A 27,934-nucleotide genomic window follows, 5' to 3' on the forward strand; every position below is an offset into this window, starting at 1 on the left:
TTGCTGGTGTCCCCTTTCTATCTGTCATCATATTTTTGTCTAAGCCCCTCCAGTGCATTATATAAAATTAATTACTTATCATATGACTTTGTTCTCAGAAGAGCGTTTCCAACACTACGTTAAGCAAAGTCATATAAATGTTTGGTCGCACATTCAGTCCTTCAAGCCCACTAAACCCAGAAGATGTCCACTGGTTTCAGTGGGCTTTGAGTCAGGGTACAAAATTTGCCACTATGGATTTTACAGGGTAACCAAAGAGAGAGGGAGCAGCGCTGAACCGCGCTGGGCACAGTACCTGAGCCCTGCAGGCATCCTCCGTGCAGCAGCAGCAGCCAAGCAAAGGGCAGCACGGGCCTCATTCTACCTGCACTCCCAACGATGCTGAGAAAACCCCTTTCCGAATTTATAAGCGTGCAGATTTCGAGGGGTGTGTTCTGCAATTTGACCAGCCTTATCTGTTTATTTTAAGTTAGCAATTTCATGCAACAGAGGTGCTTCTAACTTCTAAAAACAGCCTCTTAATTTTTTTTGGCAAGAGTTTGTTTATAATAGCTTGATTTTTCGATTATCTTAATTTTTGCTTTAAGCCCTTCTCTCCTACAGAAATAGAGGCTAAACCCTCCCCTTAGCCTGTCCAATAGCGGCCGCTGACTTCGAGAGGAACAAGACACATGCAGTCAAGGAGAAAACTAATGAGCCCAGGTGAAAGCTGCTGGCAGATTTTTTTTTCACGGTGCAATTTTCCCGCTGTCCTAAAGTGGAGCCGGGCAGTTGCTGTGTCCCCTCCTGCACTGCCAAGCCCCCGTGCTCGGCGGGTTGCTCTGCCGGGTGCATCAGCGCGGTGGGGTGGGCTCAGAGGACTTTGCAGCCCTACGGCGAACCCCTCGTGCAAAACCGTGGGGACGGGCAGGATTTAGCAGGGCGTCTCAGCGCTGGGCCAAGGCGGCGGGAGCCAGAGGTAAAAGGGGCAAGGGACCATCTTGTCTGCTAGGATATAAAACTCTTTCTTTCCAAATACAGTGCAAGAAACCCCCTAAGACCGTACAAATTTGGATCTGCATTTTAATATGAGCTAGGCTTTTTAAACAGCTAATTTTCCTGTTTGCTCCGCGGGTTCCTACACGGCCGTCACACTTCACGGCCTCGGGAAAGCGTTTCACCTGCCGTCTGGATGATCCTCCGCAGCAGCTCCTCACGTGTCTTCCTCGACGGTAGCTTCCTTAGAGAAGCGCAGCCAGCCTGTGCCGAACACGGAGCGCTTGTCTGGCACCGGCAAGCCATGGAGCAAGCGCTCGCTCTGCACCCGCAGCTCGTGGCTCACCTATGTCGAATTCACTTATTTCGGCCAGAATAGGCAAAAATCTGCTTGGATGTGTACCAGGCGATTCAGGGCAAAAGAGGTCATCCGAGTGTTATTTGAGGAAATGAAAACAGATCTCATTCCCACCAGTAAAAGAGCTGGGCCACTGACCAGTTTCCTCAGCTGGGCATGATTTGGTTAAAATATGTTTTTGTGCCACAGTTCTTGAACCTGAGATAGATAGAAAACTTCCTAAAATCACAATCTGTTGTGAGAATTTTAATATCTCCTTAGTCTTTCTCCAGATAGAAATAAACCGCTAAAACAAAACAAAACAAAAAATTAAACATGGAAATAAAAGCAAAATAAAAAACTAACTAAATAAGGAAAATCTGTTATCTTTGTAATATAGTGGATTTAATTGAAATTGTACAAACTACAGATTCTTTTCTTCCTGAACTCGTCACAAATAAAGGGAATTGACTGGGGTGTGTGTGGGGGGGTTATTAAGTGTATTAGATAAATCAGCAGCCCAGAACTGTTTGCTCTCTGTATTACTTACCATTTAAGGTAGGATCTAGTACAATCCTTTAAAAAAAGTTTGCCCTTGGGTGCCTTGGTGCATCTGATGAAGTTATTTTAGTGAAAATGATCTCTGCATTTCATTCATCTAGCTCTTCAGAGTTTGGTGCAAATGATCAGTCTTAGACATCAAATACGCCTAAGCTAGAACAGCGAGCAGCAGGTTATGCTTAACTACTTAACTCAGAGGCTGAGTTAAGTTCAGTGATATTCATATATCAGTGAATATCTGTGGGCTTTTATGGCAAAGCATGGGGAGAAAGTAATGAAAATATGAAAAATAGTGTTTCTTTCCCATTCCCTGCAAAACCAAATTAGCTTTCTTTTTTTAGTCTTAACATGCAGAACATGGGCATATATTATTAACTACACAAAAATGAGTCTATTGGTCAACTGTGGGATCCAGAAACAAAACAAAGTTTATTTATACCCAGCTATAAATATTGTTATACTATGTTCCTGGGAAGAAGGACAACAGAGTCAAATTGTCTGCTTCATACTCCGAAATTAGAATAGAAATATAAACAGCACACCAAAGCACAGGAAATTCGGCATATAAACAAGCAAACAAGAATTTTGTTTTCAAGCTTTACTTTAAACCGAGTGCTGGCCAAATAAGTTACATGATTATGCTGGGAAGAGCACACTGGCAGGAACCCACAGAGTTTGTACAAGTTTTCTGACAGAACAATGTACAGGTATCTGAAGCCAGATTGCTCTGGATCCATCCTCCCCTCACGAGACACCTTCTCAAGTGACGCTTCAAGAGAGTTGGTCAAGTTGCTTCACTCCGTGCCGGGGGCACCGCAGCGATTCCCATGTGCCAGGGAGCGGGCATGGGGAGAAGTGCCGGGCTTACCACCCGCGGGGCCTTCTGCTACAGTCTCCTGTGCCAGGTATTCTGCCAAGGTCGCTTCTGCTGGGTCAGCACCAACGAAGCTGATGTTGTTTGTGAAATATATTTTTTCTTGCTCTGCAGATTGAGCGTTGATTTTTGGAGCTGAATTTACTACTGGCCGAGTTATTCACCACCAGTGATAAACCAGCAATGACTAACCACCTGGAAGTGGTCTACGGAGATGAGTCACATTTATTGAATCCAGAAGTCCATTTCCAATGCAACATGGGGCAGAGAGTTACACATAAAACTTTGACCCATAGCAATGATCCTACACAAAAGGAATCAGCAAAAAAAAAAAAGGGGGGGGGATCTGAATAAATAATTTCAGTTTACATTTTGGTTTCAGTCCCTGTATTGTCAACGAGGGCACAAAAGGCAAAAATCCTAGACCTTGCTTTCCATTTGAGTACCACCAGTGGTAAATGTTTATGTGGGATTTGGCTGTGCGTATTTCCAGCATGTTTCAGCCTGATTCATGAATGTGTGCAACCCATTTTGAGAGGCTGCCTTTGTCATGAGAAGCTGAACGTCTCACAGCACAAACCATTCAAATTGCGTGAGAAAAAAAAAAACTTTAAAGAATTTTATTGCGATCAGCAACCAAGATGTTAAAGTTTGAGCATAACTCTTCCTTCAGGTAAGCAGATATGAAGTGTCTTTTGACATTTCAGTGACCTTTCACTGAGATCTGAAAAACCTCCTCAATGAGATTCAAGTCTCTTGAATGAAATTTACAGTTTTGCCCAGCTTAGGGTTGTATCCAAAAAGCCATTAAAGTCAATGGCAAAGCTTCCAATTGATCTGACGAGCCTTTAGATCAGATTGTGTGGTTCAGCCTTAAATACTGCAAACAAAACATTTTTAACTGCTCAGTAACTTTTGAACTTTGACTTATTTAGCCTAGAGAAGTGATAGCTTAATGGAAGAACACCAGTCCTCAAATATGTAAAAATTACTTAAAGAAAAAGGAGATAAAGGAGATAAAGGAGATAAAAATGGTCTCCATGGCCAGGAGGCACAGAATAGAAACTAATGGGCTCAAACTGCAGCAGCACAAATTTAGGGTAGGCATTGCAGACAGCCTTTTCAACAGTGATGTCAGGTTTAATGGTGAGTCCGGTTAAGCACCAGAAGAGCTTGCCTAGCCTTTAGGGGAGGTTTTTAAGAAGTTAGAGAAACATCTGTGGGCTATGTTAGAGTTGAGTGGCGGTAGGGGATGAGGTTATTGGTGGCATGGAGGCACCAGGCATCGGGGAAGGTGGCAGGAGCAGGGACCTAACAGCTGCTCAGGGAGCAGGCTACGACATTTGTGGGGACAAGAGCCACAGTGTGGAGTGACAGGGAGCCAAGGCAATGGCAGCAATTGGGAGATGGCTGTTGTGAGGTGGTAGAAGAATTGGCGAGAGGAAAGAGCAATGGTATTTATACCAAAATGACTGGGGAAGCCTTTTCTAGATGATCGCTCGGGGCCCAAGGATTTCTCTGCTCTGTGGGCTCTCAGCTGTGCAGATAACTCTTCTGTCAGTGATAGACTAAGGAAACTCTTTCACGGCCTTTCCTGCGTCCAATACTCATGCAAGATGGACACTTCACAACTCTTTCCAGCATCATGTCGAAGTATTTCAAAATGTGATCAAGAAAGTCCCATATTGAAGAGAAAGCATTTTCTGCAATAATGCAGAAAAATACCCTGGCTGTAGAGTACAGTTGTTCCTCACTGACATGTAGTAGACTTTTTCCTGTGGATATATAAACAAAGCCTGAGATGTCTCTTTGGGAGAAGAACTGCAAGATCCTGGATTGCTTAAGGACACACCTGTGATCCTGAAGCCTGTCTGCATGAACATGGACTGGCCATTCTATAACTCATTACATTTTTACCTTTTTGGGGTGAGGGGGAGGCCACCTGCCTGTCTGTTCCTGTCCTCTCCGCCCTAAGAACTTTTACATCTGTTGAAAACTTTCAACCAGATTTGAGTGAGCTCATAATTTACTAGTTATGGGAGAATCCAGCCGCACAATACAGAAACACAAGAAACCTGTCTTCATAAATCCTGCTTTTCTTGAAGATGCTTGCTTTAAAAATTGGCCCCATGTCCTATCCTCCTCCCACCTCTCACCACGTGCCAATCTCTGGAGCTTCCCTGCACAGAGAAGGGAGAGGTGCTAAATGTCCCAAGATGCTAGTTTTCTTGGCGTGTAGCGGTTAGGAAGCTCCTGTTACCTCTCCCATAGTCCACATCTTTGGTGATACTTTGGAACTGGCAGTGGATGTGGGATCTGCTTGGATGGTGGACGATAGCTGGGGACAAAATGAGCCATATGTTTTGGAGGGAACACAGGGACGGGAGAAATGCCGATAGGTGGCCTTTGAAGTCCCCAGAACAACCCGCATCTTTTAGCTTTTGTGTGTGATACCCAGGAGAAAGCAATGGAAACCAAAAGAAAAGGCATTTCTGAATCAAGTGTCAGCGAGCTAATCTCCTATGACAGAAGGCTTCCTAAACCCAGGCATTGTCTGTAAATTTGCATGTGCAAAATGAAAAAGAATTATCTCATTCCTTATGAAGCCTACATAAGATTTTTTCATATCCCCTATTTAGTAATTTAAAAGCAGGGGCTCAGTCTGTTGCTTGGCAAAGTTTCTTTCTGACAGATCACACTCTTCAACACAGCAAAGCATTCATTTGGATTTTAATCACAAGAACATTAATTTGAAACACAGAATAGAAATATTGGTTTGTAAACATTCCTTCCTTTGATTTTAAATTACACTGTTTATGTAGCAGATTACTTTAACTTGGAATTAGCTATTTTATAAATAATCACAGACCTATTATTGTTTTAATGAGAAATTTAGCATTAAAAACTACGCTCAAAATAATTAGAAATGTTGTGTAGCCACAATTCCAGATGTCATGGTAAGATCCCTTTTTAATTTCCTTTCCAGTCATGACTGATTACTTCTCCTAAAATTTAGTCTTTCTCCCTTGTAATAGACCTTGAAATATTTTTCCTCTATCTCACAAAATTTTGAGGTATTAAATAAACGGTCCTAGAATAACGTGAGAAGAGAATTAAGAAGGAGAAAAATGATTGTACCAAACCACTTGTGAAATGAATGTTGAAATTATTTTATAATTGTCTAGGAGGTGTTAGGATTACAAAGTTATTTTAAAACATTGTAATAGGTTAGGATTTACTATGGATAAAGATATCACAGCATCTTAACAAATGGCACATATGTGACTTGTCCATGAAGTATTTGGGCAGCTCAGAATTTGTGGTTTGTCCTGTCATCACATAGCAGATGATGCTGACTTTTGATCTCACATTATCCTATATGAAAGTGATTTCTTCAATGCAGGTCTCAAAAGAAAACCAGCAAGAACGAAAACAACAGCTGCCAGGACTGCGACAGCAGCAACAAGTGGAGTATTCGCAACAGCGGGAACTGTGCGAAGAGGAGCAACAGAAGAGTCCAGCCCTGTGAGTAAAGGCAAGAGTGTTTGGTTTAGTTATACCAAAGATGAGGGGACAAGGAGATGCTAAATTAAAAAGGTTACTTTCTACATCAGAGCCATAAATAAACTAACTTAAAGTTTCATTGCTTTGAACCTTTTGAATAGACTTTATATTAGTAGTGATTACAACTTCACTAATCAAACTTCATAACTAGAAGAAGACTGAGGGAATTTATTGTTTCTAACGAAGGCCAAGAACTTGCTTTACAAGAGTAGACCTGGCATTCATGTTACACAATCACATTGGAGCTAATTAGTTCAATGCAGTTACAGCACTAAAGTAGGTTACATGCTCTCTCTCCTTTAGGACAGCTGTGGCAATTAGCATTTTTCATATAAGCAGACGAAAACAGAGGGTTTGCAAGGTGCTGAAAGAAAAAGGATGTTGTAGATATCTGAGCCAGCAAACAAGCCCTTCATGTTTATGGCGAAGCTAGCAAAAGCAGATTTCAGGGAGAGAAGTCAGAAATAGACACACAGAGCTATGGCTTTTCATGAAGACTTTAAGCAGTCTTAGACTAAATATGAAAAAAGCTTATTTGACATTACCAGTATTTCTACTCTCAGCACCACCTTCTCGAAGTTGAAGTGGTCCAACAACAACACCCACTTTTTCCTGGGCAGAACTTGTATCTCTCTTGGACCTACGAATACAGCCTTGGTAGCAGCGGGAGGAATAGTCTCTTAGCCTACACACGTGCAATTCACACCTCAGATAGACTGACGAGTGGCGGTTAATAAACTCAAAAGCATTAAACTTGAAACGAGCAAAGTGGCTGTTGGGGAAGTAGTATGTGGCAAAGGAAGAATCTCTAACACATCTAGAAAGGAATGAAAAAAAGAATTAGTTTACACAGATCCACATGGAGCTAAAGTATGTAGATTCCTGCTAAAATACAATAAATTAAAACAAAATGAAATAATAGCCACGTACTAAACCCAGAAAGGTGCAGGAATGCAACTTTTATAGAATGTCTAAGTATACTGAAGTCCTATGAAGCGGTTAGTGCACTAGTGGCTCTTTTTTCCAAAGGAAGGAGAATATAATCGGTGAAGAGTGGACAATGGACGCTTTGCTAAATGTCTGTGCTTTATCAGGCATAGAAGATGGGCTTAATGCTTGATTGGGATTTCCAGGATTTCCAGGATTTACTAAAATATTAAAAATCTATGATGATAGACTTCTGCCTCCAATTTTCACCAGCTCATTTACCTCACTTCCACTATTTTGGGCTATGCAGATAGGGCAAGGAGCAAGTCAGTGAAACGAAATTTAGTAAGGTCTAAGTGTCATTTCTTATTTCCATATTAGATATTAGAAATATAGATATTAGATATATAGATTAGATACACAGATATTAGAAAAAAAACTTTGAAAACTCTTTAGCAGTCTTCTGATAATAAGATCTAAGCCCACTCACATTGACCCTATTTTTCTCTTATAATAAATGCAGAAAGATGATTACAGTTATGCTTCTAATGACTTTTGTGAAAGCTCTTACCCATCCTTGATTATATCATAGGCCAGAGTGCTAAAATCATGAGGATCAGGTGATGCCACACATGTGTCCAAAAACAACACAAGAGCTTTGTCGGAGCTGTGAAGATAAGCTTGAACGAACAAATTTTGGTTCAAGTCAATGTAGTATGGAAAGTCATAAACTGGCTGCAAGAATGATGATGAATCATAAAACGTGATGTTCACATCGTATCTTCCAAACTGATTTTCATTCACGTCTGTGATATCCTCAGCAACATACATTATTTGCACCCATGTGTTTTGGAGCATTTTGCAACTGACGTGTAAATGAAGATCCTTTTTCCTCTTGATTATGTAACCAGAAGAAGTAGCTTTGATCATGTTGGAATAGTTGATCGTATCATTGTTTTCCTATTTAAGGTGTAATTAAAATGAGCGATGGCAGTTCTACCACATTCCATATCCTAAGCTTTGATAGAGTAATATGCAATTTAAAAAAGCAGATTCCTCTTAAACTCTTTGGACAAAGATATTTGATTTTGGTCTTTTCTGCTCACATAACATCGCAAATAAATTGCCTGACTATAGAGTATATAATTAAACAGAAATCAGTGGGAAAAATCTTTACTAAATCAAAGGCAGACAAACTCCTTTAACATCTGTACAAAACACTGGCCATGTAACACACAATCATCCTAAATCAGCATGGTACTTAGAAGACTATATCTACTTTAAAACATATACTTAGTTTTATCGGAGTGAGAGTATTTCTTAGATGCTTAAAAGCTTTGATGAACTGAGGCATGAATAAGTGTAAAATGTCATTGGTCAGGTAAAGCACATGAGGCTTAGAAAAAAAATCAAACAACATGAAATGAGAAAAATGTCAAAAAACAGCATGGAAAGTTCATATAACTTCCCCCTATGCTTTCTGCCCTAGAAGCTCATTTCTAATAAACATGGGGATTCCTTAAGGTGCTGAAAGATTAAACATTAAAAACTTCTAGTTCTCATCGATATCTTCTAGTCACTGTGGATCACACTGCACCTTTCATGACTCATTTCAGAAGGGGTCCTGCAATTCACACAGCTTTAAACATACCTGCCGTACTGTCCCACAGCTGTTGTAGGGAATGTTGAATATAATCTCCTGTGACGTGATTGTTGGTCTGCAGCGAGTATCACTAATGGTGACACTCTGCACAGAGTAGCCTTGTGACTGGAGATAGTCTCTGCTAACCACTGCATGCATGTAGTCTGGCAAGCACAAGAGGGCTAGAAGAGACAATATATCTGTGAATTCAGGAATTTCTTAATGATTACAAGTAGTAATTTAACCAGATGTTGTATTCTTAATTTACAAGGTAGGCACCTCACACACCAGCACATCATATTTCACACGCATCATTTAATTTCTATTGCATCTTTAACATTTAACATACACTAGAGCCTTGAAAATTTTCAGTATGTTTTAGGTTACTATTGCAACAAAAAACTTCAAGTTATGATTTTTCTTTTTGTAATTCGAATGTATCAGTGATAAAAGTCATATGAGGCTCGGCTGACATATCATAGACACCTACCTGATTTGGTGAAAATCTAGTTGAAGTCATTTTGGTTAAGAATATATTGTCTTGTTAAAAAGATTAAGACACTGGATTATAGTTCATACATTTGGCATTTTCTCCAATCTATGTTTATCCAGTGATACCAATCCTGTGAGTACTACTCATAGCAAGGATTGCAAAAGCATGAATATTGATTAAGTTCATGTGTCTTAGATCAACTTCAACATTCACATGCATGTGAAGCTCCAAAAATAGGATAAAAATAGTTCAACAGCATTAGCAACTATTTATTTTGCAAACAAAGCCAATAAACAGGCTTCTCTGTTGAGTTCTGTTCTGAACGGAACTTACTGGTGTTGTGATCTGCTGGAATGGAGGAGTAATGCGCCTGAAACCCTCTAAATGTGGACCTAGAATCACTGTGAAACCGAACAGTCATCAGGTTTGAAGATGATGTGTACGTCTGAAGGGAACCAGAACAAATTTTCCCAAGAAGAGGAGAAGAATGTAGAGGCCCGTCATAGACTTCAATATAGTCATGCTGGCATCTGTTGCTTTGCCTGCTGCTTTGCATCCTAGGAAACAAACATCAGCATCTCATCAAATGTGTTTCATAAATTCTGGTTTAACTGTTTATCACATGATAAAATCTTTCAGAATTTAAAGTTTTCATGGCAGACATTTTATTCATTTTGTATGGAGCAGTAGCAAATATATTGTTGTGATCAGAAAATACTACACTAATACAGTTTTCATTTTAGTCTTCTAATTGCCTTGAAAAGGCTCAATATTCTTGAAAATACCCTTAAGATTGGGAAGGATGCCTATTTCAAATAGGTTTAGACTTTGCCATTTGCTTAAGGAATCAACGCTTTACTTACACAATACTGCTAAATGTGAGCACAACACGGAAATTGTTCTCTACGTGTATTTCCCACACACAGTTAGCATTGTTTGGATAATGTCCAGGGTAGAATGGACTCTCCAGCATCCCAGAGGAATTTGAAATTAAGCCACCACAAAAATAAGTTCCTGTAGAAAGAAATGAAAGAGGATTTCCTTATATTAACCTCTGCAAAACTGTACTTGAGTTGTGTCAATCGAACCCACAGCCACTGAAATTAAAAAGCAGATCTTCTGATAACTTCAGATCATATTCTATATGACCCAAATCAAAACAAAATACACCCATTCTCAGTAGCTCTCAGGCTTAGATTACATACGTATGGGAAAATATTCAGGTATATTTAACAAAATCAGTAACGATCAGCAAGAACTGTTGTTTCTTGATAATGTTAATACATTTTGGATGCACCTATAAATATGTAAAACACAAGTTCACATGTACAAGCTATATGAAAGTAATGTTTCTATAGGGAATTTTTTTGCTATAATTTTTAGTTTGTTTTCCACCTCGGATCATAAGGTACATGATTACTGTCTAATTTTCAAACTGTTTCTCTCAGCATGCTGAGTATGAAGTACGGACTACAAGTATTTGTTTTTGCCTTAGGTGTACTTCCATCTGTCATTCTGGATTCCTCCTCACATCCATGGTACCAGAACACCATCTGCAGGCTTGGCTGGCAACATCCAGACACTGCCTGGCCTGCTCTCTCCTTCGTACGATCAGCATCTGGTTCTGAGGTGTACCATGAGAGCCTAAATGGAAATACGTCCCTGAACAGACAGCTCTCCCTCAGTTCCTCTGCTGGGTCTCCTTATATCCCTGAGGATCTCAGAGGATAAATAAGCTGCAGGTCTTCCAGGAATCTTCATAAATTGTTACTGATCTCAAACGTAAATGTCCCGAGCTGAGGCCTTAAATATACCTATTACTTCCCCTAAGAGGACAGTTGTAAAAGACTTTCATGTTTCAACAATCACAAATGAACTCTTATAGTAAAAGCATTGTTACTCTTACTCCATCGATTGCCGCACTGCATCTAAGGCCTCAAACAGGCACCACTCACCTCTTGAGTATGTCCATGCGGGAGCAGAGGTCGGACCAACGGCTGCCAAGAAGGAAAAGCATAAATGCAATTACCAGCAAACACAGCACGCACATTGCAAATGAAACGGATGGCAAGGCTGGGGCACCAATGGGGAGAAGAGAGGAGGACGGTGCGGGATGGAGCTGCGGGAGAGGCGGGGGCCCCTCCGTCGCCCACCTACCTGCGCAGACAACGCCGGCGTCTTCCCCGTGGACGCAGTTGTGCACGCCCCAGCCGTTGTGCCTGCACTCCTGCAGGGAGGACTCGTAGCCGCTGCACTGCACGTTGTCCAGGAAGATTGGCCCGGAGCCGGGCCCAAAACGAGCGTTGCCCGGGGCTGCCGTGGCCTCGCCGCAGCCCAGCTGCCTGCACACCACCTGGGCGCTGCTCAGGTCCCAGGCGTCGTCGCACACCGTGCCCCAGTCGCTGCCGTTGGACACCTCCACGCGGCCTTCGCACCCGTTCCTGCCGTCGGCCAGCCGCAGGCGGACGCCTGGGAAGCAGGGAGGCGGCGCCGGGTCACGGCCCGGCCAGCGCGGGCCACCGCGGCTGCGTGTGGGGAGCTGCTGAGGGCCCGTCGGGGCGCCGCGCGGCCCTGACAGCGCCTGGCCCTGCCCGCTGCCCGCCGGCCCGTCCCCGTGGCGGATCTGCGCGGGGCGACAGGGCGGGCTGCGCCTCGGCGAGCGAGCGGGCAGGCGAGCCGCCGGGGAGCGTTGCCCGCCGGCGTGACGTTCCCGGTGGGGGCGGCCGCGGGCGCGGAGCAAGACGGGTCGCGCGTGAGACGCGCTGCTCAGGGCCGGGCGAGCTGCGGCGCAGACCCGGCCGCGGCTGGGAGCCGCGGCGGGCCGGGAAGGGGCAGCGGGGGCAGCGCCGGCAGGGCAGGGGCTGCGGCCGTGGGGCTCGGCCCGGCGGCGCCGCCCCGGCACAAAACCTCTCCCGGGGGCACTCTCCCTCCTCGGCTTGTGGCCCCACTCCTGCCCCACATCCATCTCGGGGCCCAAGGCTTTCCCCGTGGCACAGGCTGCGCATTCCCCACCGAAAGAGCCTCTCGTGGAGGTCTCCAGCTCTACGGTCCTTGCCTGCCTGCAGACGTCGGTCGGTGACCTTTGCGACTCCCTCTTACGCTCCCAGGCACGGGAGACCGGGGCTCGCGGGCAGGCCAGAGCCTTCCCTCTGCGAGCCCCGGCCCTAGTCCCGGGAGCCGCGAGGTCTCTGCCAGGAGCAGGGCTCGGACCCGGCACCATCCCCAGTGCCCTCTCCTGCTGCGCGGCTCTGCCCCGCAGCAGCCCCAAGAGCCCCGCAGCCTCCGCAACGGGCAGGGGGAGCACGAGCCCTGCAGGGGTCGGGTGCCGGCGGGCACCTCTCCCTTCGCTCTCTGCCGCTCTCCCCTGCTGTCGCGCTGGAGCTTCCTGCAAGTCCCCTAACCCCTCAGTCAGGCACCACTTACCTGTTGAGTGTGGCCATGGTGGCGGAGAGGATGGGCCGCTGGCTGCAAGGAAGAAAAAGCAAGAAAGGGACTTGCCAAAGAATCCCGGAATGGTTGAGGTTGGAAGGGACCTCTGGACCACCAATGATCTAGTCCCACCCCCTGCTCAGGTGCTCAGGCACGGTCCCCTAGAGCATGCTGCCCAGGAGCCTGGCCACGCAGCTGGGAATGTCTCCAAGGATGCAGACTCCACAGCCTCTCTGGGCAACCTGTTCCAGTGCTCTGTTAGCCCAAAACAGCACGCCGCCACCAAACACAGCACGCACCTTGCGGAAGAGATGGAAAGCACGGCTGGGGCACCAATGGGGAGAAGAGAGGAGGACGGTGCGGGATGGAGCTGCGGGAGAGGCGGGGGCCCCTCCGTCGCCCACCTACCTGCGCAGACAACGCCGGCGTCTTCCCCGTGGACGCAGTTGTGCACGCCCCAGCCGTTGTGCCTGCACTCCTGCAGGGAGGACTCGTAGCCGCTGCACTGCACGTTGTCCAGGAAGATTGGCCCGGAGCCGGGCCCAAAACGAGCGTTGCCCGGGGCTGCCGTGGCCTCGCCGCAGCCCAGCTGCCTGCACACCACCTGGGCGCTGCTCAGGTCCCAGGCGTCGTCGCACACCGTGCCCCAGTCGCTGCCGTTGGACACCTCCACGCGGCCTTCGCACCCGTTCCTGCCGTCGGCCAGCCGCAGGCGGACGCCTGGGAAGCAGGGAGGCGGCGCCGGGTCACGGCCCGGCCAGCGCGGGCCACCGCGGCTGCGTGTGGGGAGCTGCTGAGGGCCCGTCGGGGCGCCGCGCGGCCCTGACAGCGCCTGGCCCTGCCCGCTGCCCGCCGGCCCGTCCCCGTGGCGGATCTGCGCGGGGCGACAGGGCGGGCTGCGCCTCGGCGAGCGAGCGGGCAGGCGAGCCGCCGGGGAGCGTTGCCCGCCGGCGTGACGTTCCCGGCGGGGGCGGCCGCGGGCGCGGAGCAAGACGGGTCGCGCGTGAGACGCGCTGCTCAGGGCCGGGCGAGCTGCGGCGCAGACCCGGCCGCGGCTGGGAGCCGCGGCGGGCCGGGAAGGGGCAGCGGGGGCAGCGCCGGCAGGGCAGGGGCTGCGGCCGTGGGGCTCGGCCCGGCGGCGCCGCCCCGGCACAAAACCTCTCCCGGGGGCACTCTCCCTCCTCGGCTTGTGGCCCCACTCCTGCCCCACATCCATCTCGGGGCCCAAGGCTTTCCCCGTGGCACAGGCTGCGCATTCCCCACCAAAAGAGCCTCTCGTGGAGGTCTCCAGCTCTACGGTCCTTGCCTGCCTGCAGACGTCGGTCGGTGACCTTTGCGACTCCCTCTTACGCTCCCAGGCACGGGAGACCGGGGCTCGCGGGCAGGCCAGAGCCTTCCCTCTGCGAGCCCCGGCCCTAGTCCCGGGAGCCGCGAGGTCTCTGCCAGGAGCAGGGCTCGGACCCGGCACCATCCCCAGTGCCCTCTCCTGCTGCGCGGCTCTGCCCCGCAGCAGCCCCAAGAGCCCCGCAGCCTCCGCAACGGGCAGGGGGAGCACGAGCCCTGCAGGGGTCGGGTGCCGGCGGGCACCTCTCCCTTCGCTCTCTGCCGCTCTCCCCTGCTGTCGCGCTGGAGCTTCCTGCAAGTCCCCTAACCCCTCAGACAGGCACCACTTACCTGTTGAGTGTGGCCATGGTGGCGGAGAGGATGGGCCGCTGGCTGCAAGGAAGAAAGAGCAAGAAAGGGACTTGCCAACGAACCCCAGAATGGTTGAGGTTGGAAGGGACCTCTGGACCACCGATGATCTAGTCCCACCCCCTGCTCCGGCACGGTCCCCTAGAGCATGCTGCCCAGGAGCCTGGCCACGCAGCTGGGAATGTCTCCAAGGATGCAGACTCCACAGCCTCTCTGGGCAACCTGTTCCAGTGCTCTGTTAGCCCAAAACAGCACGCCGCCACCAAACACAGCACGCACCTTGCGGAAGAGATGGAAAGCACGGCTGGGGCACCAATGGGGAGAAGAGAGGAGGACGGTGCGGGATGGAGCTGCGGGAGAGGCGGGGGCCCCTCCGTCGCCCACCTACCTGCGCAGACAACGCCGGCGTCTTCCCCGTGGACGCAGTTGTGCACGCCCCAGCCGTTGTGCCTGCACTCCTGCAGGGAGGACTCGTAGCCGCTGCACTGCACGTTGTCCAGGAAGATTGGCCCGGAGCCGGGCCCAAAACGAGCGTTGCCCGGGGCTGCCGTGGCCTCGCCGCAGCCCAGCTGCCTGCACACCACCTGGGCGCTGCTCAGGTCCCAGGCGTCGTCGCACACCGTGCCCCAGTCGCTGCCGTTGGACACCTCCACGCGGCCTTCGCACCCGTTCCTGCCGTCGGCCAGCCGCAGGCGGACGCCTGGGAAGCAGGGAGGCGGCGCCGGGTCACGGCCCGGCCAGCGCGGGCCACCGCGGCTGCGTGTGGGGAGCTGCTGAGGGCCCGTCGGGGCGCCGCGCGGCCCTGACAGCGCCTGGCCCTGCCCGCTGCCCGCCGGCCCGTCCCCGTGGCGGATCTGCGCGGGGCGACAGGGCGGGCTGCGCCTCGGCGAGCGAGCGGGCAGGCGAGCCGCCGGGGAGCGTTGCCCGCCGGCGTGACGTTCCCGGCGGGGGCGGCCGCGGGCGCGGAGCAAGACGGGTCGCGCGTGAGACGCGCTGCTCAGGGCTGGGCGAGCTGCGGCGCAGACCCGGCCGCGGCTGGGAGCCGCGGCGGGCCGGGAAGGGGCAGCGGGGGCAGCGCCGGCCGGGCAGGGGCAGGGGCTGCGGCCGTGGGGCTCGGCCCGGCGGCGCCGCCCCGGCACAAAACCTCTCCCGGGGGCACTCTCCCTCCTCGGCTTGTGGCCCCACTCCTGCCCCACATCCATCTCGGGGCCCAAGGCTTTCCCCGTGGCACAGGCTGCGCATTCCCCACCGAAAGAGCCTCTCGTGGAGGTCTCCAGCTCTACGGTCCTTGCCTGCCTGCAGACGTCGGTCGGTGACCTTTGCGACTCCCTCTTACGCTCCCAGGCACGGGAGACCGGGGCTCGCGGGCAGGCCAGAGCCTTCCCTCTGCGAGCCCCGGCCCTAGTCCCGGGAGCCGCGAGGTCTCTGCCAGGAGCAGGGCTCGGACCCGGCACCATCCCCAGTGCCCTCTCCTGCTGCGCGGCTCTGCCCCGCAGCAGCCCCAAGAGCCCCGCAGCCTCCGCAACGGGCAGGGGGAGCACGAGCCCTGCAGGGGTCGGGTGCCGGCTGGCACCTCTCCCTTCGCTCTCTGCCGCTCTCCCCTGCTGTCGCGCTGGAGCTTCCTGCAAGTCCCCTAACCCCTCAGACAGGCACCACTTACCTGTTGAGTGTGGCCATGGTGGCGGAGAGGATGGGCCGCTGGCTGCAAGGAAGAAAAAGCAAGAAAGGGACTTGCCAACGAACCCCAGAATGGTTGAGGTTGGAAGGGACCTCTGGACCACCGATGATCTAGTCCCACCCCCTGCTCCGGCACGGTCCCCTAGAGCATGCTGCCCAGGAGCCTGGCCACGCAGCTGGGAATGTCTCCAAGGATGCAGACTCCACAGCCTCTCTGGGCAACCTGTTCCAGTGCTCTGTTAGCCCAAAACAGCACGCCGCCACCAAACACAGCACGCACCTTGCGGAAGAGATGGAAAGCACGGCTGGGGCACCAATGGGGAGAAGAGAGGAGGACGGTGCGGGATGGAGCTGCGGGAGAGGCGGGGGCCCCTCCGTCGCCCACCTACCTGCGCAGACAACGCCGGCGTCTTCCCCGTGGACGCAGTTGTGCACGCCCCAGCCGTTGTGCCTGCACTCCTGCAGGGAGGACTCGTAGCCGCTGCACTGCACGTTGTCCAGGAAGATTGGCCCGGAGCCGGGCCCAAAACGAGCGTTGCCCGGGGCTGCCGTGGCCTCGCCGCAGCCCAGCTGCCTGCACACCACCTGGGCGCTGCTCAGGTCCCAGGCGTCGTCGCACACCGTGCCCCAGTCGCTGCCGTTGGACACCTCCACGCGGCCTTCGCACCCGTTCCTGCCGTCGGCCAGCCGCAGGCGGACGCCTGGGAAGCAGGGAGGCGGCGCCGGGTCACGGCCCGGCCAGCGCGGGCCACCGCGGCTGCGTGTGGGGAGCTGCTGAGGGCCCGTCGGGGCGCCGCGCGGCCCTGACAGCGCCTGGCCCTGCCCGCTGCCCGCTGGCCCGTCCCCGTGGCGGATCTGCGCGGGGCGACAGGGCGGGCTGCGCCTCGGCGAGCGAGCGGGCAGGCGAGCCGCCGGGGAGCGTTGCCCGCCGGCGTGACGTTCCCGGCGGGGGCGGCCGCGGGCGCGGAGCAAGACGGGTCGCGCGTGAGACGCGCTGCTCAGGGCCGGGCGAGCTGCGGCGCAGACCCGGCCGCGGCTGGGAGCCGCGGCGGGCCGGGAAGGGGCAGCGGGGGCAGCGCCGGCCGGGCAGGGGCTGCGGCCGTGGGGCTCGGCCCGGCGGCGCCGCCCCGGCACAAAACCTCTCCCGGGGGCACTCTCCCTCCTCGGCTTGTGGCCCCACTCCTGCCCCACATCCATCTCGGGGCCCAAGGCTTTCCCCGTGGCACAGGCTGCGCATTCCCCACCAAAAGAGCCTCTCGTGGAGGTCTCCAGCTCTACGGTCCTTGCCTGCCTGCAGACGTCGGTCGGTGACCTTTGCGACTCCCTCTTACGCTCCCAGGCACGGGAGACCGGGGCTCGCGGGCAGGCCAGAGCCTTCCCTCTGCGAGCCCCGGCCCTAGTCCCGGGAGCCGCGAGGTCTCTGCCAGGAGCAGGGCTCGGACCCGGCACCATCCCCAGTGCCCTCTCCTGCTGCGCGGCTCTGCCCCGCAGCAGCCCCAAGAGCCCCGCAGCCTCCGCAACGGGCAGGGGGAGCACGAGCCCTGCAGGGGTCGGGTGCCGGCTGGCACCTCTCCCTTCGCTCTCTGCCGCTCTCCCCTGCTGTCGCGCTGGAGCTTCCTGCAAGTCCCCTAACCCCTCAGACAGGCACCACTTACCTGTTGAGTGTGGCCATGGTGGCGGAGAGGATGGGACGCTGGCTGCAAGGAAGAAAGAGCAAGAAAGGGACTTGCCAACGAACCCCAGAATGGTTGAGGTTGGAAGGGACCTCTGGACCACCGATGATCTAGTCCCACCCCCTGCTCCGGCACGGTCCCCTAGAGCATGCTGCCCAGGAGCCTGGCCACGCAGCTGGGAATGTCTCCAAGGATGCAGACTCCACAGCCTCTCTGGGCAACCTGTTCCAGTGCTCTGTTAGCCCAAAACAGCACGCCGCCACCAAACACAGCACGCACCTTGCGGAAGAGATGGAAAGCACGGCTGGGGCACCAATGGGGAGAAGAGAGGAGGACGGTGCGGGATGGAGCTGCGGGAGAGGCGGGGGCCCCTCCGTCGCCCACCTACCTGCGCAGACAACGCCGGCGTCTTCCCCGTGGACGCAGTTGTGCACGCCCCAGCCGTTGTGCCTGCACTCCTGCAGGGAGGACTCGTAGCCGCTGCACTGCACGTTGTCCAGGAAGATTGGCCCGGAGCCGGGCCCAAAACGAGCGTTGCCCGGGGCTGCCGTGGCCTCGCCGCAGCCCAGCTGCCTGCACACCACCTGGGCGCTGCTCAGGTCCCAGGCGTCGTCGCACACCGTGCCCCAGTCGCTGCCGTTGGACACCTCCACGCGGCCTTCGCACCCGTTCCTGCCGTCGGCCAGCCGCAGGCGGACGCCTGGGAAGCAGGGAGGCGGCGCCGGGTCACGGCCCGGCCAGCGCGGGCCACCGCGGCTGCGTGTGGGGAGCTGCTGAGGGCCCGTCGGGGCGCCGCGCGGCCCTGACAGCGCCTGGCCCTGCCCGCTGCCCGCCGGCCCGTCCCCGTGGCGGATCTGCGCGGGGCGACAGGGCGGGCTGCGCCTCGGCGAGCGAGCGGGCAGGCGAGCCGCCGGGGAGCGTTGCCCGCCGGCGTGACGTTCCCGGCGGGGGCGGCCGCGGGCGCGGAGCAAGACGGGTCGCGCGTGAGACGCGCTGCTCAGGGCCGGGCGAGCTGCGGCGCAGACCCGGCCGCGGCTGGGAGCCGCGGCGGGCCGGGAAGGGGCAGCGGGGGCAGCGCCGGCAGGGCAGGGGCTGCGGCCGTGGGGCTCGGCCCGGCGGCGCCGCCCCGGCACAAAACCTCTCCCGGGGGCACTCTCCCTCCTCGGCTTGTGGCCCCACTCCTGCCCCACATCCATCTCGGGGCCCAAGGCTTTCCCCGTGGCACAGGCTGCGCATTCCCCACCAAAAGAGCCTCTCGTGGAGGTCTCCAGCTCTACGGTCCTTGCCTGCCTGCAGACGTCGGTCGGTGACCTTTGCGACTCCCTCTTACGCTCCCAGGCACGGGAGACCGGGGCTCGCGGGCAGGCCAGAGCCTTCCCTCTGCGAGCCCCGGCCCTAGTCCCGGGAGCCGCGAGGTCTCTGCCAGGAGCAGGGCTCGGACCCGGCACCATCCCCAGTGCCCTCTCCTGCTGCGCGGCTCTGCCCCGCAGCAGCCCCAAGAGCCCCGCAGCCTCCGCAACGGGCAGGGGGAGCACGAGCCCTGCAGGGGTCGGGTGCCGGCGGGCACCTCTCCCTTCGCTCTCTGCCGCTCTCCCCTGCTGTCGCGCTGGAGCTTCCTGCAAGTCCCCTAACCCCTCAGACAGGCACCACTTACCTGTTGAGTGTGGCCATGGTGGCGGAGAGGATGGGCCGCTGGCTGCAAGGAAGAAAAAGCAAGAAAGGGACTTGCCAACGAACCCCAGAATGGTTGAGGTTGGAAGGGACCTCTGGACCACCGATGATCTAGTCCCACCCCCTGCTCAGGTGCTCAGGCACGGTCCCCTAGAGCATGCTGCCCAGGAGCCTGGCCACGCAGCTGGGAATGTCTCCAAGGATGCAGACTCCACAGCCTCTCTGGGCAACCTGTTCCAGTGCTCTGTTAGCCCAAAACAGCACGCCGCCACCAAACACAGCACGCACCTTGCGGAAGAGATGGAAAGCACGGCTGGGGCACCAATGGGGAGAAGAGAGGAGGACGGTGCGGGATGGAGCTGCGGGAGAGGCGGGGGCCCCTCCGTCGCCCACCTACCTGCACAGACAACGCCGGCGTCTTCCCCGTGGACGCAGTTGTGCACGCCCCAGCCGTTGTGCCTGCACTCCTGCAGGGAGGACTCGTAGCCGCTGCACTGCACGTTGTCCAGGAAGATTGGCCCGGAGCCGGGCCCAAAACGAGCGTTGCCCGGGGCTGCCGTGGCCTCGCCGCAGCCCAGCTGCCTGCACACCACCTGGGCGCTGCTCAGGTCCCAGGCGTCGTCGCACACCGTGCCCCAGTCGCTGCCGTTGGACACCTCCACGCGGCCTTCGCACCCGTTCCTGCCGTCGGCCAGCCGCAGGCGGACGCCTGGGAAGCAGGGAGGCGGCGCCGGGTCACGGCCCGGCCAGCGCGGGCCACCGCGGCTGCGTGTGGGGAGCTGCTGAGGGCCCGTCGGGGCGCCGCGCGGCCCTGACAGCGCCTGGCCCTGCCCGCTGCCCGCTGGCCCGTCCCCGTGGCGGATCTGCGCGGGGCGACAGGGCGGGCTGCGCCTCGGCGAGCGAGCGGGCAGGCGAGCCGCCGGGGAGCGTTGCCCGCCGGCGTGACGTTCCCGGCGGGGGCGGCCGCGGGCGCGGAGCAAGACGGGTCGCGCGTGAGACGCGCTGCTCAGGGCCGGGCGAGCTGCGGCGCAGACCCGGCCGCGGCTGGGAGCCGCGGCGGGCCGGGAAGGGGCAGCGGGGGCAGCGCCGGCAGGGCAGGGGCTGCGGCCGTGGGGCTCGGCCCGGCGGCGCCGCCCCGGCACAAAACCTCTCCCGGGGGCACTCTCCCTCCTCGGCTTGTGGCCCCACTCCTGCCCCACTTGCATGGGTCAGGTGCCGGCTGGCACCTCTCCCTTTGCTCTCTGCCGCTCTCCCCTGCTGTCGCGCTGGAGCTTCCTGCAATCCTCTAACCCCTCAGACAGGCACCACTTACCTGTTGAGTGTGGCCATGGTGGCGGAGAGGATGAACTACTGGCTGCAAGGAAGAAAAAGCAAGAAAGGTTCTTGCCAGAATGGTTGAGGTTGGAAGGTACCTCTGGAGATGATCTAGTCCCACCTGGCCAGTGCGGGCCGCTGTTGCCCTGCTGTGTGGCGGCTGGTTGTGGGGAATTTTGATGGCCTCACAGCCCCTTTTGGGCAGCAGTGGTCCATTGCGACTTGTTGTCGCTGAGGACTTGGATGAGGGGCATCATGGGAATCATTGAGTGTTGGGAGACTCCCTCCAGCTCAACCCAGTGTGCAAGGGAGGAGTCCAGGCTGCATGAAGGGGGCTGTGAGTGACGTTAGGCAGACCTACCTGCTGTGGAGATCACTGGTGTGAATGTTTCCATTTTGGTTGTCTCCCCTGGGGTCGTCTCTGGTATAGTTGCCTCTACTGGAGATATAGAGACAGGCCAGGTCATGGCCTCGCCAGTGTGGGGTCTCTGGCAGGAGCAGGGCTCATACCCAGCACCATCCAAGATGCACTCAGCTCTTCCCCAGAGCAGCCCTTTTGATGCTCTTGGAGTGGTACTTGGTGTAGCACCAAGAGTGAATCAGGTGAGCATGAATTACCTGTTGAATATGGCCATCCTGTAGTAGTCAATGGAGCTATGAACATAAATAAGAAATAAATGTCAATCAAAAAAGACACTGAACCCAGCAAGCATGTAAGGTAATAGAGATATGACAGCAAGCCTTGTTTTCTTTTTTTAAAGGCCAAGTGTTGCTTGAGTTTGGCTCTCTACACTCTTACTCTTTCACAAAATTTGGAAAACCACAATATCTAATCTACTATAGATACATAAAACACCTGAATTACCTGTTGTATGTGTCCATGCCTCACTTCCATAATGATCTGTTATTAATAGAGGAGAACATAAAATGAAAATACAAGTGAAGTACCTTTTCTTAAAAAATAAGGGCAAAGTAAAATTAGAAAATAGCATGGTGACAGCATGCTCAAAATAGGTTGAAATTTGCATAGCAACAGAAAATCAGTGGGGCTAAACTTTAAGAAAAACCTGAAAAGTACAGAAACAATGCAAGATGAATTGTTAGCTATGGCAGTTTGGGTTGTAACGGCGAAATTATTATTGTCCATACTGAATATGTTCAGGCTTACAATATGAAGATGAGTTTCACCTATTCCCACTCCTCCCTGCCAAACACCGGCCAAGCAGACATAGCTTTGCTGCTGTAATTTAGCCTTATTTCCTTAAAGTTCTGAATCCTGTGACACCTCTGTGATCCTTATTTCTTTAATTGCTTTGCACAGTGTGAGCAATCAGAACTGGTATGCTACCCTAGTGAGAAAAAAGTGAGTCCATGAGGTCTCTGCCAAGTCAGTGGAATGAAAAGACAGTGCCGTGAGAAGATCTAATTCTGCTTTCTGAGAACAGGCCTGTTTAGAGAGAATGTGCCTTTCCACAGATAGAAAATTCTTCATATAAAACATAATAATAAAGTAAAATAGAAACAGCAAGCACTAGCACAAAAATGTATGCAATTAGACATATAGCATGTTTGACTTTATGACATACAGCTTGAGTGAATGAAATACTATCTGAGAAGGACAATTTCTGCATACCCAGAACCTGATATGTGTATACTTGCTGCAATTCATAGGAAAAGTATTTAGAAGATAAAAATCTGACAACACCTGAACAGACAACACCAGCATCTTCCTGGTGGCCACAGTTGTGTTTCTTCCATCCACGGTGATTACAAAGCCACAGGGAGGATTCATATCCTCTGCACTGCACATCGTCCAGGAGAATTTTTCCTGAGCCTTGGCCAAAGTAAGCACTTCCTAGTGCTGAAATGGCCTGGCCACATCCCAGCTGCCTGCACACAACCTGGGCATGAGGAAGGTCCCAGATATCATCACAAACTGTCCCCCAGTGTCCCTTGTAATAAATCTCAATTCGGCCTTCACAGCTGTGCCTTCCATTCACTAGTCTGAGACTGGTCCCTTTGGGAGACAGGAAATTGAGCACAAACACAGAGTCAGAAAAATAAGCTGGAAATGATCCTGAGAAGTCATCTATTCCAGCTTGCTGCACCATCTTCCCAGGAGGTGCTTGTCTAGCCTAGTTTTAAATGCCTGTAAGGAAGAGATAGTACAGAGAGAGACCACACATTTTTCTTCTTCCCTCCCAGATCTCAACATTAACTGTACATAATTTATGCAAGATTGCTACAGAAAATTTAGGCAGTAAGCTAAGCACAGACTATTTCACCAAGAAAGGAAAATCTTTGATAATAGGAGAAGCCATTGGAAAGCAAAGGAGAGAAAATCAATTTCAATATCTGAATGAAATCTAAGTAGAACTGTATTAGGAGATGAGAGCTAAAAATTGTTCACATTGTTGACAGGAAGAATATTGCATGTTTTAGTAATATACTTTATGTTTATTTATTTCTTTATTCATTGCTATCAAAATGCTTGATGCTAAAGAACAAAGAGGTGTAGCAATTTGCACTGAATCCTACTGGAATTTAGGAAGTACAACACAGCTTTTCTGCTCCCCAACCTTGTCTTACCAGAAATATGTATGTTTAGCACTTCTATATGATGCACAAAGCCTCTGCTGACCTGCAGTGCAACAGGTGCCTACAAAAGGTACTGCAGGCAGGAAAGTGAAGTGGAGGCTCAAACAGATCCCTGAAGCTTTGTGGACACAGCAAGATGCAGCCTGGACAGCTAAGACAGTGGCTTTTTCCTAAACCTATGCTCACGGGGCTGCTGCAGCTCTGCCATTCAAAAATTACCAAGCAGATAAATTGCAATTCACTACTGAAGCATAGCAGTAAGGACGCCAACCCAGAGGAAGGGTGTTATCACCAGGCAGGGAGAAGGTAGATGGATAAAATTGGATGAGGTGAATGATGGCAATATAAGATATTATAATGATACTTGAATAGCTACTTAGAAATATCATCTACAATTATTCTAGGATATACATGGAACTGTTTAGTGCAAAGTCACTGAAATCACTTAGGAGAGAGAAACTAATCACGTACGGAAAAAGGTAATGACAAAAGGAAAGTTGAAGTAACAACGTCTCATGTCTTTCATTATTTTTAGATGTCCCACCTTTATCCACATCGATAAATTATGAAAACCGACTTACTATATTTCATTACAGTGTGCGTAATATCAGGTATACAAGGGAGTTCAAACAATTAAAGCAATATTATATATGCAGTATGAGTATGTGTTTGTATACTCTAAATATACATTTTAGTAAAAAATATCAATTCTTCCATAATTCTTAGAACAAATTTCTCAAAATAGAAGAATCATTCATTCATAACATATTCACAGAAACAATTTTAGCCATGATACAAGGCACTAACACAAAATACCACCCTATGGAAGCAAAATGAACTTCATTAAATGGTTTAAACAATTCTTATCACTCACTATGTCTATTAGCCCCCCGTTTTAGTAGAACAAAGCTGTGCTATCTCATTTCATCCAGTTTCACCTTTAATCGTTTGCCTAAAATGATATCAGCATGAATGTGATTTCTGTTCATGGAATCAACAGAGAGCACCCCAAACTGTCTTTATATTCTTATATGCCCTGGAACAAATGAAGTGATTTACCTCTTCTTGCCTCCAGAATTGCTGGACCTAACAACAGTAGCCATATCAAGATCATATTGGTACCCATCTCATCAAGAGCTCTTGACAGAAAGGGCCATCTGAATTTATAGTCTCTATTTCTGAAGGGGAGTGGCTATATAGGTCTCTCTCTCTCTCTCTCTGCAAATGAACAGTAAAACAACCACAGTCCTATGGTCTGAAATGAAAATATATTTGATTTGTTACTCAAGACTTTATAACTTCCTGGTCTCTGCAAAAAGATAGTATCTCAAGAGTAACATTTTCCACTGCCTGGAGGGAAATATTTATGCTGCCATAGGTGTCACAATCATCTCGTCGTATGCAGAATGTGAAAGTTACCTTTCAGTTCTGGCTGATGAATCTCAATATTTTCTCTCATAGCATAAAGTTATAGCATGGGGACAATCTTTGACAGATCCGGGGACAGTAGAAGGATGCTGAAATTTAAAGATGCTTCCTCCAACAAAGCTGTTAAAAAGCTTCATAACTTCGTCTAAACTAATGAGGCGAGTCTCCCTGGGGAGCCATGAATGTCTTACAGCTTTGGCATACTTCAGATACAATAAAATAAGCCCTGGTGCCCCTGTTTAAGCATGACTGGGAGTCTCTGTACCTGTGCCATTAGAAGTGTGGCTGTGCTGAACTCAATAAGAAGATAACCAAGAGATTCTTAATGGAAATAGTTAGATCCTGCTAAAATTGCTACCTTCACATCAACATTAATGCTTCTACCACCAGCAGCAGAACCAGCAACAGCAAGGGTAAGGTAGGAAGTGGCTGCAACCTCTTGGTGGCCATAGGACCCCGTGGAGAGGCACATGATAGAGATGTGAGGAAAGGAGAGGAGGCATCGGTGGTCCTAAGCTGAGCTACCATATTGACGAAAGAGAGTTGGAGCGGCATCAAGGGGAGCTGACCCGAGAGAGGTGTGAAACTTTGCTTCCTACTTTTCTTGCGTGGGAGCCACAAATCATAAGCAGGGAGGAACCCCTGCCACAGTCTATGAATAACTTTGCCTTTCCATCTGGGCAACTCACTCTGAAGAATTAAGGTGTGAGATTGAGTCAAGCATTACAAGTGAATTGCTAAGAGATATTTGAAGGATATTGCAGCTTACATGAACACCTTCCAGCCCAAAATAAACTCATCCCTTTTTGGTACTTTTAAGTTCAAGTCAAATCTCATATCATATTTACTGAGAGACTATTAAACTGCAAGACAGTGTCAAGGGAATCAAGGCCAGCCAATAACTTTTTGTGAAAACTATGCAGAAAAATCTTTGGATTTTATGTATGGTTAAGTAAAGCACATGGGCAACAACTTAACTTTGTTCTAAAATTTCCTTTTATCCTTTGAACGAACAAATGAAAAAAAAAAAGGTTACCTTTCTATTTAGAATCTCTCCTAACATATTCCTTGTTTAATTTTGTACAGTGACAATAGCTGTATAGCTTGAAGACTGAATCTGAAGCTTTTCCCCAGCATGAAATAATGCTTAATTCTCGTCCATCGCACTCTTGTCAGGGTGTCTACTGTGTTTCTGTCCTGCAACCATTTTATGAGATAAGACTGATGACCATCACTTCTTCCTAAAACTGAAGAGCCAGAGTATTGTTTTCCATCTGATTCCTACCCCTCCAGCCATTGTGGGTTTGATGGCCTTATCAGGAGTTAAAAATTGTTGCACAATTCTTTCCATATACAAATGTATTGCATCTGGGGCAGTTCTCAAGGATGAAAAGGCCAGCAGCTCAAGGGAGAAAGAGAATGACTTAGAACTTCTTTCTACAAAGGTCAGCCTTATTGGAGTGGAAGAAGGAAGCACAAAACACAAGAGATCAAAGATAGAGTTGGAAGCCTTGAAAGCAAGCTTTGAGAAGGGTAAATATATTTCTTCTTTATGCAAACAATCACATTCACACATGAACGAGGAAATTTATGCGTGAACAAAAATACCTGGTATTCACTATTCATATTCTGCTGGTTTTGACATCTTGGCAAGAAGCAGCAAAAATCCAGTATATTTGACTGATCAATCACATACTGTAACCAATCAAACAAGAATAAGTGACGGATAACAATTATTTTCCAAACTCTTGCAATAACTGGAAAGGAGGCAGAGGGAAGTGACTCTCAAATCATTCAAGTAGAAAAAAAATGCCACTAAGCTGTCCAGGTGAATTAAAAATACTAATTAATTCTGTTCTTCACTAAAGACTTCAGAGATCCACATATTTTTAGAGATTGTGATTATCAGACAATCTCTGCACAGTAAGACCAGATATTAATGTTATGTTCAGATTAATTTGCATTAATTAATTAATGCAGTTACCATACAGAACATGCTTTCATCCTTCCCAGTGTCTAGGTCTTTTGTGATCGTGCATTTTTTCTCTCTACGACTTCTTCTGGCAGCTTGAAGTGTTTCTCAATACATTACTCCGTGAAAGAAGCTCCACAGAGCTTTGAAAACAATTTCTGTTCTGCTGATTATTGTTAGGGGACTTCTGCAGACATACTGGCTTTGGTGAGGTTCAAAGAAAAATCATTAGAAGAACAGAGATTAATCAGCTTTTATCCTTGACTATAAGAAAAATATCTGCACTAGAGTGAGGGTGCCCACAAACTTCTGTAAAAAGGTATGATAGTTTGAATGCCTGTGTTAAAGTGATGTGAGACAGCTGAGTCTAATTTATTGAGTTCCTTAAACGCCTTATGAACTCTGATGGCCGTACCACATGAAGCATATCATTTCAGATCAATTTGCATTTGTCAGATGGTGAGAAAGCAAGTGAATCAGAACCATCTACAGCCAAGAGTCAAATCCACTGAATTTACCACTAGCAGTTTTTCTGAATGTGGTGGGGCAGGAGGTGAGAAGGACAATTTTTGGCAGAGAGGACATTCATCTAGCACACTTGCTTTAAAGCATGACCCTTTCTGCATCATCAAATCCAGTTTTCTTGAACCTTGCACTTGTGGATCAAGGAAGGCGGGCCAGGGGGGAGTAGGGAGGATGACTCTTACGTGCCAAATACTTGAGCAGTTTAGCAGTGTTTTCTATAGCAACATTCAATAGGGAGACCGCTGAACCTGATATTTCTACCCTGAGTTCTGATATAACCTTGGTATATCCCCTTCTGAGACTCCTGGCACAGAAGTAGCGTGGGAAGGCTCAGCTTGGAGCAGTACAAGCTCTCTGCAGATCAGGGGCATCAATGTCCTAGGCCTAGGATCTTCCTGCTAGTCTGATCACAACGATACTGTGGGACTGGGAGAAGTAGACTGAGTGCCATCAAGCTACTCCCTGAAAAATGGTGGCGCAGAACAACCGCAGGGGCAAGACAACTGCAGGAATGGGGGCAGGAGTGAAAACAGCAGGTTTTCATTCCTGAAAGACTGGAGGAGAAGAACCTGTTCTGGAGAG

The 27,934-nt window shown here is 51.0% G+C and overlaps 2 protein-coding genes across 2 annotated transcripts in view; both read right to left on the reverse strand.

The window, feature by feature from the left end:
* The window catches only part of DMBT1 (deleted in malignant brain tumors 1), a 76,780-nt gene extending 54,188 nt beyond the window's left edge, over positions 1-22,592 (reverse strand). Inside the window, 16 exon segments of the mRNA XM_068951155.1 lie at positions 11,513-11,842; positions 12,797-12,838; positions 13,211-13,522; positions 14,477-14,518; positions 14,883-15,194; positions 16,155-16,196; positions 16,561-16,872; positions 17,759-17,784; positions 18,181-18,544; positions 19,499-19,540; positions 19,913-20,224; positions 20,828-20,869; positions 21,191-21,268; positions 21,448-21,483; positions 21,695-21,730; positions 22,535-22,592. Of these exon segments, the coding sequence (XP_068807256.1) occupies positions 11,513-11,842; positions 12,797-12,838; positions 13,211-13,522; positions 14,477-14,518; positions 14,883-15,194; positions 16,155-16,196; positions 16,561-16,872; positions 17,759-17,784; positions 18,181-18,544; positions 19,499-19,540; positions 19,913-20,224; positions 20,828-20,869; positions 21,191-21,224 (2,212 nt within the window). The 5' untranslated portion in view covers positions 21,225-21,268; positions 21,448-21,483; positions 21,695-21,730; positions 22,535-22,592.
* On the reverse strand, positions 1,193-10,268 carry LOC138067798 (deleted in malignant brain tumors 1 protein-like). The gene is made up of 8 exons (XM_068949981.1): positions 10,237-10,268; positions 9,707-9,930; positions 8,890-9,062; positions 7,810-8,198; positions 6,857-7,128; positions 5,008-5,085; positions 4,377-4,450; positions 1,193-1,321 (listed from the first exon to the last, which is right to left on the reverse strand). Exons 2-8 carry the CDS (start codon positions 9,927-9,929, stop codon positions 1,193-1,195), a joined length of 1,338 nt encoding a protein of 445 aa, XP_068806082.1. The 5' UTR covers position 9,930; positions 10,237-10,268.
* Positions 22,593-27,934: the final 5,342 nt, after the last annotated feature.

The sequence above is a fragment of the Struthio camelus genome, chromosome 7 (assembly GCF_040807025.1).
Source record: "Struthio camelus isolate bStrCam1 chromosome 7, bStrCam1.hap1, whole genome shotgun sequence".
Taxonomy (NCBI): Eukaryota; Metazoa; Chordata; class Aves; order Struthioniformes; family Struthionidae; genus Struthio; species Struthio camelus.